General features: G+C 32.2%; 1 protein-coding gene across 4 annotated transcripts in view; it reads left to right on the forward strand.

Annotated features, from left to right (window-relative positions):
- The window catches only part of LOC143071564 (peptidyl-glycine alpha-amidating monooxygenase A-like), a 43,035-nt gene that overhangs the window by 20,552 nt on the left and 9,463 nt on the right, over nucleotides 1-13,020 (forward strand). For all 4 annotated transcript variants that reach the window (XM_076245943.1, XM_076245942.1, XM_076245945.1 and 1 more), the window contains exons 5-16: nucleotides 626-708; nucleotides 3,817-3,894; nucleotides 5,058-5,109; nucleotides 5,851-5,918; nucleotides 6,349-6,432; nucleotides 7,199-7,281; nucleotides 8,899-8,949; nucleotides 9,568-9,620; nucleotides 9,849-10,129; nucleotides 11,379-11,544; nucleotides 12,305-12,415; nucleotides 12,791-12,863. In XM_076245943.1, coding sequence (XP_076102058.1) covers nucleotides 626-708; nucleotides 3,817-3,894; nucleotides 5,058-5,109; nucleotides 5,851-5,918; nucleotides 6,349-6,432; nucleotides 7,199-7,281; nucleotides 8,899-8,949; nucleotides 9,568-9,620; nucleotides 9,849-10,129; nucleotides 11,379-11,544; nucleotides 12,305-12,415; nucleotides 12,791-12,863 — 1,183 coding nt within the window. The remainder of the gene's footprint in view (nucleotides 1-625; nucleotides 709-3,816; nucleotides 3,895-5,057; nucleotides 5,110-5,850; nucleotides 5,919-6,348; nucleotides 6,433-7,198; nucleotides 7,282-8,898; nucleotides 8,950-9,567; nucleotides 9,621-9,848; nucleotides 10,130-11,378; nucleotides 11,545-12,304; nucleotides 12,416-12,790; nucleotides 12,864-13,020) is intronic.

Here is a 13,020-nt window from a genome sequence, read left to right on the forward strand (position 1 = left end):
TTATCATAAACTTATAATAACAAGACACAAAACATTGTGCATGAAATTAGGAGACACATAACATTATCATGAAATGTGAAAGCGACACATAGAATTATCATGAAATGAGAAAGCGACACATAGAATTATCATGAAATAAGAAGAAGACACATGGCATTATGAAATGTGAAGGAGATACATGATATTATTATGAGATAGGAAGACACATTATATTGTCATAAGAATAACAAAGACACATTACATTGTCATAAGAATAACAAAGACACATTACATTGTCATAAGAATAACGAAGACACATTATATTGTCATAAGAATAACGAAGACACATTACATTGTCATAAGAATAACGAAGACACATTATAATAAGAATAACGAAGACACATTATATTGTCATAAGAATAACAAAGACACATTATATTGTCATAAGAATAACAAAGACACATTATATTGTCATTCAATTTATATATGGTCATGACTCTTTTCTTTACTGGATTTTCATGATAATTTAAGTTATATAAGTATGTATAGTTGATACTATACACTGTATTACATTTTAAAAAAAATGAATTACCAAAATATTGCTTGTGTAGATTAATAATTATGTTTTGTACCATTTATAATACAGGCATTGTGGCCAGATTTGCAAGTCAACAGAACAAATTTTATTTGCCTGGGCAAAGAATGCCCCACCACTTACTTTGCCTAAAGGTTAGCTTTTTTTTGTTAATAAGTATTTAAGAGTTACATGTACTCTTTTAATAAAGAGCTTATATTTAGATTTAATACTGAGTCAAACATTATTTACATGTCTAGGTTTAAAGTTAAGTTTTCATTGAAAAAAGATGATGTGATATGGGGTATCAAGGACATAAAACATCTGAACAAAGATGATGTGATATGGGGTATCAAGGACGTAAAACATCTGGACAAAGATGATGTTATATGGGGTATCAAGGACATAAAACATCTGGACAAAGATGATGTGATATGGGGTATCAAGGACATAAAACATCTGAACAAAGATGATGTTATATGGGGTATCAAGGACGTAAAACATCTGGACAAAGATGATGTGAACTGGGGTATCAAGCACATAAAACATCTGGACAAAGATGATGTGATATGGGGTATCAAGGACGTAAAACATCTGAACAAAGATGATGTGATATGGGGTATCAAGGACGTAAAACATCTGAACAAAGATGATGTGATATGGGGTATCAAGGACGTAAAACATCTGAACAAAGATGATGTGATATGGGGTATCAAGCACATAAGACATCTGAACAAAGATGATGTGATATAGGGTATCAAGTACATAAGACATCTGGAAAAAGATGATGTGATATGGGGTATCAAGCACATAAAACATCTGGACAAAGATGATGTGATATGGGGTATGAAGGACGTAAAACATCTGAACAAAGATGATGTGATATGGGGTATCAAGCACATAAGACATCTGAACAAAGATGATGTGATATGGGGTATCAAGGACGTAAAACATCTGAACAAAGATGATGTGATATGGGGTATGAAGCACATAAAACATCTGAACAAAGATGATGTGATATGGGGTATGAAGCACATAAAACATCTGAACAAAGATGATGTGATATGGGGTATCAAGCACATAAAACATCTGAACAAAGATGATGTGATATGGGGTATCAAGCACATAAAACATCTGGACAAAGATGATGTGATATGGGGTATCAAGCACATAAAACATCTGAAAAAAGATGATGTGATATGGGGTATCAAGGACGTAAAACATCTGAACAAAGATGATGTGATATGGGGTATCAAGGACGTAAAACATCTGAATAAAGATGATGTGATATGGGGTATCAAGCACAAAAAACATCTGAAAAAAGATGATGTGATATGGGGTATCAAGGACGTAAAACATCTGAACAGAGATGATGTGATATGGGGTATCAAGCACATAAAACATCTGAACAAAGATGATGTGATATGGGGTATCAAGGACGTAAAACATCTGAACAAAGATGATGTGATATGGGGTATCAAGCACATAAAACATCTGAACAAAGATGATGTGATATGGGGTATCAAGGACGTAAAACATCTGAACAAAGATGATGTGATATGGGGTATCAAGGACATAAAACATCTGAACAAAGATGATGTGATATGGGGTATGAAGGACGTAAAACATCTGAACAAAGATGATGTGATATAGGGTATGAAGGACGTAAAACATCTGAACAAAGATGATGTGATATGGGGTATCAATCACATAAAACATCTGGACAAAGATGATGTGATATGGGGTATCAAGGACGTAAAACATCTGGACAAAGATGATGTGATATGGGGTATCAAGGACGTAAAACATCTGAACAAAGATGATGTGATATGGGGTATCAAGCACATAAAACATCTGGACAAAGATGATGTGATATGGGGTATCAAGGACGTAAAACATCTGGACAAAGATGATGTGATATGGGGTATCAAGGACGTAAAACATCTGAACAAAGATGATGTGATATGGGGTATCAAGCACATAAAACATCTGGACAAAGATGATGTGATATGGGGTATCAAGCACATAAAACATCTGAAAAAAGATGATAGGATATGGGGTATCAAGGACGTAAAACATCTGAACAAAGATGATGTGATATGGGGAATCAAGGACGTAAAACATCTGGACAAAGATGATGTGATATGGGGTATCAAGCACATAAAACATCTGAACAAAGATGATGTTATTTGGGGTATCAAGGACGTAAAACATCTGAACAAAGATGATGTGATATGGGGTATCAAGGACGTAAAACATCTGGACAAAGATAATGTGATATGGGGTATCAAGGACGTAAAACATCTGAACAAAGATGATGTGATATGGGGTATCAAGGACGTAAAACATCTGGACAAAGATGATGTGATATGGGGTATCAAGGACGTAAAACATCTGGACAAAGATGATGTGATATGGGGTATCAAGGACGTAAAACATCTGAACAAAGATGATGTGATATGGGGTATCAAGGACGTAAAACATCTGAACAAAGATGATGTGATATGGGGTATCAAGGACGTAAAACATCTGAACAAAGATGATGTGATATGGGGTATCAAGGACGTAAAACATCTGGACAAAGATTATGTGATATGGGGTATCAAGGACGTAAAACATCTGGACAAAGATGATGTGATATGGGGTATCAAGGACGTAAAACATCTGGACAAAGATGATGTGATATGGGGTATCAAGGACGTAAAACATCTGGACAAAGATGATGTGATATGGGGTATCAAGGACGTAAAACATCTGAACAAAGATGATGTGATATGGGGTATCAAGCACATAAAACATCTGAACAAAGATGATGTGATATGGGGTATGAAGCATATAAAACATCTGAACAAAGATTGATAACATGAATTATACATGTATAGCATAAAAAGGCTGCTGAAAAAGGTAGCTCAACATTCGAAACATCTTTCTTATAAATCTAGAATTATAAGAAACTCTTTCCTCAAAGCAATTTCCAATAGGTTCCTGTTAAAAGTTAGAACTTAAGTTATTTTCAAACTGGGGTTGGTTATATCATAAAATCAGTAATAAACAGTGATTTCGCAAGGAATCAGTTACATTTTAAAAATAAACAAAGGATTTTTTATTAATTTCGTTGTTAAAATTTGTTTAAAGCTGTAAGGTTAGGCTTTGTGACAAAGATCTTGCTTCTGATATGTATTAATAATATTAATTTATTAGCTGTAGTATTCAAATCGTGACCAAAGACAAACTATTAAAATTTTATTTTTTGAATATTTCAGATGTTGGATTCCATGTCTCAGGAAGTTCTAATATTGCCTATATAGTGGTGCAAATACATTATGCTAAGCCTCTTTTAAGTAAGTCAATTTTATCATTATCATTTGGTTAACAAAACCTTATAATCTGTTTTTCATAGAAAACTTTTAGATTTTGTACCTTTTAATGTCTACTTTATACATGAATGTTATGATAACAAATTGCACTGCTGATATTGGTAAAGGTTTGACAATGTCATTTAAAAAAATATTTCTTATCAAATTTAGTATAAAATAAGTCGATCAGGGCTGTTCCATCAAAATATACATGGAGCCTTTGGAAATCTCAAATTTGGATGTGTGTCAAGTACAGTGAAAATGTAATTGAAATACTAAGTTTGCCTTTAAAGGTGGTAAGAATGTTTTGGATTTGTCTTCCCCAGGTTACATTTATGCTTAAATGGAACGGCGCTGAGTTAAATCTATAAGAATATCCTCTTATATGTTGCATTATGAATAAAAGGAGAACCAAGATAAATGCAATGAGGCAGCAACCCAATAAAAACAAAATGTAAAAATTGTTATAAAGGTTAAGCAATATATGTTTTATATAAGTGTGTCTTAGAGAATTATTGTGTTCAAGTTGATTTGAAAAATGAAGCTTGGAGTCTTTAACACATTTGAAGTTACACAACACTTGCTCTGATGATTGATAATTGATGGGTGCATACAAGACTGACATGTTAGGTGGGATTTTTTGATGTGCTAGTTCACAAGGTAACAATTAGCAGGAATATATGACAAACATTGACTCGGCCTACCTGGACACATTGTTCTGACTCAAAGCCAACTTGTTTTGCTCTAACCATGTACATGTGGTATGCTTAGTGGAGAAGCAGCCACTACAAATGTTAAAGTCTATGGTTCCATGTGATTGGGGATCAAACTCCAGCACTCTTGGCAAGTGCGATACCACTGTGGTTACTTGCTTTGACACAATCTGTATGACTGAATATTAAATAAGTATATACATTTTTTGTATAAATACATATAACAAATAGAAGATATGAAAATGGTTAGGAAATTTAATGTGGTAGTGAGAATTAATTTGATACAATCTTTTTGCATATTTTTGTTGTAAGAAATTCATCAATTATAAATATTCTTGTAACTGAAAAGAATTTGTAGATATGAACTATTCTAAGCATATAATTAGACTTAAGTTTAGGTTACACATATTACAATATAACTTTCTGTATTTGTAGAAGGTGATAGACCAGACCGTTCAGGGATCAAATTACATGTTACAAATCAGAAGTAAGTCCAGTATTCAATTAGATAAATTTATGCCTGCCACAGATTTTGCTACATATTTTGCATTTGCATATAGGTTTGGCATGCCACAAAACCAGGTTCAACCCACCATATTTTCCTTTAAAAATGTCCTGTACCAAGTCAGGAATATAGCCATTGCTATATTATAGTTCGTTTCTGTGTGTGTTACATTTTAACGTTGTGTTTCTGTTGTGTCGTTTGTTTTCTCTTATCTTTGAATGTGAATTTGTTTTCTCTTATCTTTGAGTGTGAATTCACATTACTATAAGACGTGTCACGGTACTTATCTATCCCAAATTCATGTATTTTGGTTTTGATGTTATATTTGTTATTCTCAAAGGATTTTGTCTAATGCTTAGTCTGTTTCTGTGTGTGTGTTAGATTTTAATGTTGTGTCGTTGTTCTCTTATATTTAATGCGTTTCCCTCAGTTTTAGTTTGTTACCCTTATTTTGTTATTTGTCCATGGATTTATGAGTTTTGAACAGCGGTATACTACTGTTGCCTTTATTTACATAAAGAATAGAAAGGGTCATCTTACATACTTAAAACTTAATTGAAGAAAGATGACAACTTTTCCAACCATTGTTTAGTTATTTATTTGAAGCAAAGTGTAGTGTTAGCAGAGGAAAAACAATATGTATTCCCTTATAATTTTGATATTTTGGTGTACATGGTATAACAGATGATTTACTTTATTTTTATTTGAAATTTTGTTTTTCAGACAATTTTTTGAAGCAGGGATTTATTTATTGCTATCATATAGTACAATTATTAGACCTCAACAGAAAAGTAAGTTATTAATAGTTAGTTATATCAAGTTTTAGAGTGCACAGACTTGTAATAATCATATCTACAGGCCAATAGAATCTAACTAAAAGTTTTGTAAAATTCAACTTGGATCTATAGATTCAAAAGTTCAGCGTGAAGACTGCTGTGGCAAAGTGTTGTCTATTCTTTTGTTCACTGAGAATGTTGTGGTATAAACTATCCACCAGAGACCAAATGATATAGAAGCTAGCAACTATATGTCAACAATGAGCAAAGCCAATACAAATGCACAATATTAGGTCCCACTTATTGTTTAGTGTTTGAATGGCAACCAACCCTGTGATAGCATTTAAATCGGACAACTTACCACATTTATAGTAATTGGTGCTTCAGAGGTATTAATTTTCACTGCAGATTCATGAAATAAAATTTAAGTATTTTATTATTTCAGAAGTTCATTCCGACATTTCTTGTGAATTTAAAGCTTCTGGTAATATTTACCCATTTGGATACAGAACACATGCCCATAGTTTAAGTAAGTAATTATATATGTTGGAAGATATTTCAAGGTAATGATTCACTCTTCATTTAATTTTATAAACAGAAGAAATGCGATACTATTTGCAAAAAAAATGTTTTGTACATCTAAAACAAAAATAGATAATGGAATTATCATTCAATCTAAAACTAGTCTAGGATTTATCAATTATTATTGGCTGCCAATCAATAAATGTAGATTATATGACCTTTTTCTGTCTTTTCGTTCCTATTATCAGTTGATTATTTTCTTATGTGAGAAAAAAATAAAAATACTGTAGTCTAAGAAAAATTCTAATTGGAAAGTCCCTTATCCAATAGCAAAATCAAAAGCTCAAACACATCAAATGAATGAAAAACAACTGTCTTATTCCTGACTTGGTATAAAACATACCCTATAGAAACTCTTGTTTAAAATATTCAGGTAAATAAATGAACCTTAGATACCAATTATATGTTACAGTTGAGGAGAATTAATAATTAAAATTTTAATTTAAAGGTCATTTACATGAAGGTGGAGATGATTTTAAAATAGTTGAAACTGGTTATTTAAAATCTGTAAAAGAATGTTCTAACAATAGTTTTGCAGTTTGGACTGTCTATCACTATTCTAGCTGTGAATTAAGCAGATTATTTCTTGGAAAAAGTAAAAAAAAATATAAGGATATAAAACAAAAATTTATAAACCAAATGTTTTTCAAACAAAAACTATTAGGTTAAAAAAATTATAATTAAATATTTATTGTATTTTTTAAATGTTATAGGTCGAGTGATATCTGGTTACCAAGTAAACAGAACAACCAATGGATATAACATGATTGGTAAAGGAAATCCACAATGGCCACAGGTTGGTGTATTATCTCCTTTGTAGTTCAGAATAACAACATTACTAACATAGTCATTATGTGTTCAGTGGAGGGACCTTCTAGAGCTAGCTAGCTGTGTGATGTGAATTTACTTTCATTGTTACAAATCTCATTATACAATAGAGAATGGAAATGGGGAATATATCAAAGAGACAACAACCTGCCAAAAGAGCAGATAACAGCAAAAGGCCACCAATGGGTCTTCAACGCAGCAAAAAAATCTCACACTTGGAGGTGGGCCTCAGCTGGCCCTTAAATGACTGCTTGGTTGATATATGATATTATACTTACATGTAATAATGCACTGTTTGTTTCCTCATATTTTCCTTATATATTAATGTAATTATACCCCCGCTTTAAAAAAGGGGGGGTATACTGTTTTACCTCTGTCTGTCCGTCCGTCCATCAGTCCGTCCATCAGTCCGTCAGTCCGTCAGTCCGTCCGTCAGTCAGTCCGTCCCATGAAACTTTCGTCACATTTTTCTCAGGAACTACACATCCACCCTTTCTGTTATTTGGTATCAACATTTATATATGTCAGCCATACCGTGTGATGCGTTTTCAGATTCATCACTTGACAACTTCCTGTTTACCGAACACTTGTCTGATTTTACACATGATAGCCAAGTTGAAAATTTTCGTCACATTTTTCTCAGGAACTACAATACAAGGATTTCTGAAATTTGGTTTCAGGATTTATATAAGTCAGCTATACAGTGTGATGCGTTTTCAGATTCATCACTCGACAACTTCCTGTTTACCGAACACTTGTATGATTTTACACATGATAACCAAGTTAAAAATTTTCGTCACATTTTTCTCAGGAACTACAATACAAGGATTTCTGAAATTTGGTTTCAGGATTTATATAAGTCAGCTATACCGTGTGATGCGTTTTCAGATTCATCACTCGACAACTTCCTGTTTACCGAACAATTGTATGATTTTACACATGATAACCAAGTTAAAAATTTTCGTCACATTTTTCTCAGGAACTACAATACAAGGATTTCTGAAATTTGGTTTCAGGATTTTTATAAGTCAGCTATACCGTGTGATGCGTTTTCAGATTCATCACTCGACAACTTCCTGTTTACCGAACACTTGCATATTTTTACACTATTAATATTATCCACTTGCGGCGGGGGTATCATCAGTGAGCAGTAGCTCGCAGTTTCACTTGTTTCTTTTAAATATATTTTGACCTTCTAAGCTATATTGTGATAGCATGTTCTGCTTTAGTGAGTTTAGTGACATTTCCTTATGTTAAAAATGGTGGACAAGTTTTTTATGATGGAGCTGTTTCTTTTACTGGTCCGATACAGAACTCAGAATTTTTCCAGATCAAACTAAAGACTTGAACATTTGTATTTGATGCTTTTGCACTATGCACACAACATTCAAGATTAAAAGCAAAGAACATGAAGAAGGGTTGGCTCATATGTCTTGGAAGGGTGACGTGTTCTCATGCATACTGCTGCCATTTATAATGGCAAATTTTGAATAAAGTACCTGTTTTGATTTATTTTCTTGCCAAATAAAATATATGATTTTCAGTTTACAACTGATTGTTTAATTGTTTATAATTATATTTTTAGTCATTTTATCCTGTTCAGAGTAAAGTAGTTATAAAGCCTGGTGATTATTTGGTAAGTATAAATTAATGCTTTCGTATTGTTTTCTTATTCAATGTTTTGACTAGATTGTTATGTTAAAGACTTTTTATGATATAATGTAATGCTTAGAATGTTTAATCCTTCTTACAAAGTAATGGCAAGGGTTTATACTTAACTTTCAATGATATTCTGTCAGAAGTTGTCGATCAGATAATTTACCAAACAGGGTGTTCACTAATTTTGCCAATTTGACTATTGGAAGGTCTAAAAGACAACTATGTTATAAGGCTTACAGAAAGAAGTATGTTCTGATATTTGGATTCGTTTATTTTCAAGGATTCCAGTTTTCATGGATTGAGAGAATATGTACTTTTGTGTATATTGAGAGAATATGTACTTTTGTGTATATTTAATTTCCTGGTTTTGCTGAATCTGCTTTTAAGCCTTAGAAACTTTGTACTTTGTTTAACATTAGGATTAGTGGTTCACCTGTCCCTCTTGGATTCATTATCTGAATTCCACAAATGATAATGAATCCACATTACCTCAGATAGCAGGTTTTAGAGAACGGTCATTCAATTGACAATGCGTAATATTACTTTATAAAGTTAAATTGCATTGATGACAAACACAATTTACTTTGTATTTCAGGTTGGACGATGTACTTATAACTCAATGTCAAGAAACAGGAATACATATATTGGGTAGGATTATTTAGTTTTAAAGTATGTTTAAAAATTGCTACCTCACATTGTAAAAAAATGAAGAGACACGGATATATTTTAAGTTTGTATTTGATTTGAAATTTGAAAGTCAAAGTCAAAAAGGATAAAATAATACATTCTACATTTTTAAGCAAGTACTTGTAAGTTAAGATATTTTGAAAATTTTTTTTTACACCTGTTCTTACTTTTACAATTTCTATTCTACAGATCTACTGCTGACGATGAAATGTGTAACTTTTACATAATGTACTACACACCAGCTGGAACGAGATTATCATCTCGCACATGTGCAGGAAACAACATTCCAAACCTGGTCAATAACCTCCCTGCTGGTTCAGATGTAGAGCTGCCACATAATCCTAAGCTAGAAGCTGTAGCCCATTCTCATCATGGTCACATGGGTAATCCTGAGGGCCACGAGGGACCATCAACAACAACAACAACTACTACCACTACGACGACAACTTCAGTACCAACAGTTAAACAAGGTAATGATGGTAAATTATATCAATTAAATAATAGAGACAGTTACGATCGACGGAAAAACCATAGGACCAATCAAAATGTTTATCCACGGGAGTATCATCCAGACTATAATGACTATTATGATAATGTTGAAATGTTAAGAAATCGTAAACGGCCTCACCAATCGTACGATTATTACAATGATGATAATGATGCAGACATGGATAGATATCGTTACTTCGGTAACAGTGACAATATTGATCTGCCACTGGAGTCTTCTAGGAATAGAAATCGTCAGAAATCTTTTGATGAACAAAGTTCTAATCATAGAGGACCATATAAATCTAAAGAAGCTGCTGGTAATTTTGGTTACTCTAACAATGATGCCCATAGAGTTAGTGGAAAGAAAGGGGCACACAATCGCCATTACGCTTTTGGTGATAGTATGGGTTACAAGACAACAAGTAGTCCTAATTTAATAAAATCGTCAAAACATCGTAAGTCAAAGATGTTTAATGTTGTCTTGTAGTCTTGTGTATTTTTTTTTCATTTTGATTTCATGTATGTGAAAGACTTTGACTCAATTTCTATTTCATTTTTTTCAGATTAATGTGGTGTTCTGTATTTGTTTCAAAGTCATCCCTATTTTCATGTTGTTTTAGTAAATAATTGCCCTTGAAATACCCTGATATATGAATTACACCTATTTTCATCTTTTTACAATTTTTTTTTATTCCATTGCATGTATCTTTATGTTGCTATTTACATATATGTTTATAGTACATTAACTGTATTCTCATACTTTATGTTTTGCTTTATGAAAGCTGTTGGAGAGAAAACAATGACTTACTTCCATAGGAGATAGCATGAATAATAGTTAAAAAAACCATCAGTAATGACCTTATTATATGTCTATTGCTATTTATTTTGCTATCTGTACAAGGAGTGGATTATTTTAACTATTTTTGTGATCCTTTTACAAAGTTTTGACCATTTGATTTTCCTTTGATCAGAAATATAAAAGCTTAGTCACTTGCAGTAATAGAAGTTCTGTTACAGAATTAATTATATACCGACCTTACTTAAACAATCTGTTATTCTATTAAGAAATTTTATTACTTTTTATGTTGTAAAACAGAATTGTTCAGATGAAACGTGGGCAAATGTGGGTAAAGTCACTTGAATCACACATCCCCCTTTTACACCAACTATACATTGAAATATGTTTAACACATGAATATATTGTAGAATATGTACTGTTATATTCTACAGGTACTCACTACTTGGGTCAGTCATCAGAATTTGGCTTACCATTACCTCAAGTTCAAGGTGTATCATTTGATAGTACTGGATTGATGGGACAAATAGCTGGAGTTACCACTGATAAACAGGGCAATGTTTATGTGTTTCATAGGGCGGAGAGAGTTTGGGATTATAAGTAAGTAAATCATCAGCAGTTATTAGAGAATTTGGTGATTTACTGATGGTTAAGAGTGCAGAAAAGGTATAAATGTCTATCAATAGACAAGGCAATGTTCAATTCTTATGTGGGCAGGTAAAATTAGGTTTGATTAATAATTGTCTTAATGTAGACCTACCTGTAGTAGACCTACCTGTTGTAGACCTACCTGTTGTAAACCTACCTGTTGTTAGAGACCAATAATGTTAGCACCAACTGAGCCTCAGTGATTACTAGCATGACAACTCTGAGGCTGTGAATATAAACATGGATCATGGCAAAGTGTATACAACTCTGAGGCTGTGAATATAAGCATGGATCATGGCAAAGTGTATACAACTCAGAGGCTGTGAATATAAACATGGATCATGGCATAGTGTATACAACTCAGAACTGGATTTACTATGACTTTCATTTGCCTCCCAAAATTTGTTACTTCATCTTCCTCCACCAATATAAACTAGCTGGCTAAAATTGGCATTAAACAACAATACAAAAGGCAAGCATATAAGCATATACCAAAATGAAGAAATCAACAGTACTTGTATAACCAAATAAAGCTTACTTAGAATATTATTACCATTTAAAAAATCTACAATCAAATCTGTCATTCAATTAAAGTTAGGTATAGTTTTCTATAAAAATGTTGATGTTCACTAAAAACAACAATAATTTTGCTTTAATTCTTCAATTGATAAAATGAACTTCATATTAACAATGTTTCTTTTTTCAATTTCAGTGCATTTAAATTTGACAATACAATTAACAACCAACACAGACCCATATCTACTAATACTATTGTTATATATAACAAAGATGGCCAGATCATACGACAGCTGGGAAAAAATATGTAGGTTTAAAAAATTTAAAAGAAGTTTTTGTTTCCAATATTAAAAGGCATGCATGATGCAAGGTTAGTATCAAGCATATCATTTAAACTTTCAATTATTAAAATCAAATTGCTTGAGGAGATGTCAAATCTAACAGTGAATATTTGTAAGAACAATGTTCAAAGAGTTCATAAAATTTTAATGGTTTTATGAAGAAGATTAATTTTCTTACATCATAATCATTTATAAACTGCAATTACAATTTTATGCAAAAAAATACAACCAATTCAGATGAATTATAATATATCCTTATTTAAAAGGCAGCATTTGCTTTAAGTACAAATGTTTACACATTGCACATGTTTTTTTTACTGTTTTACTTCTCTAATATTTAGGTTTTTCATGCCTCATGGGATAGAAGTAGATGATGATAACAACATATGGGTGACAGACGTTGGACTTCATCAGGTAACAATTGAAAATAAAGGACTTTCCATATACCATATTTCTTTTTAAAATCTTTCTCTCTGACACCACATTCAACAATTGAGGTTGTTTTATAAGAAAATTATTCATTTAATGTAATTTTTATTTTTTTTTTATTTTAATAAAACAATGAAGGAAT

This window comes from Mytilus galloprovincialis, chromosome 4 (genome assembly GCF_965363235.1).
Source record: "Mytilus galloprovincialis chromosome 4, xbMytGall1.hap1.1, whole genome shotgun sequence".
Lineage (NCBI taxonomy): Eukaryota > Metazoa > Mollusca > Bivalvia > Mytilida > Mytilidae > Mytilus > Mytilus galloprovincialis.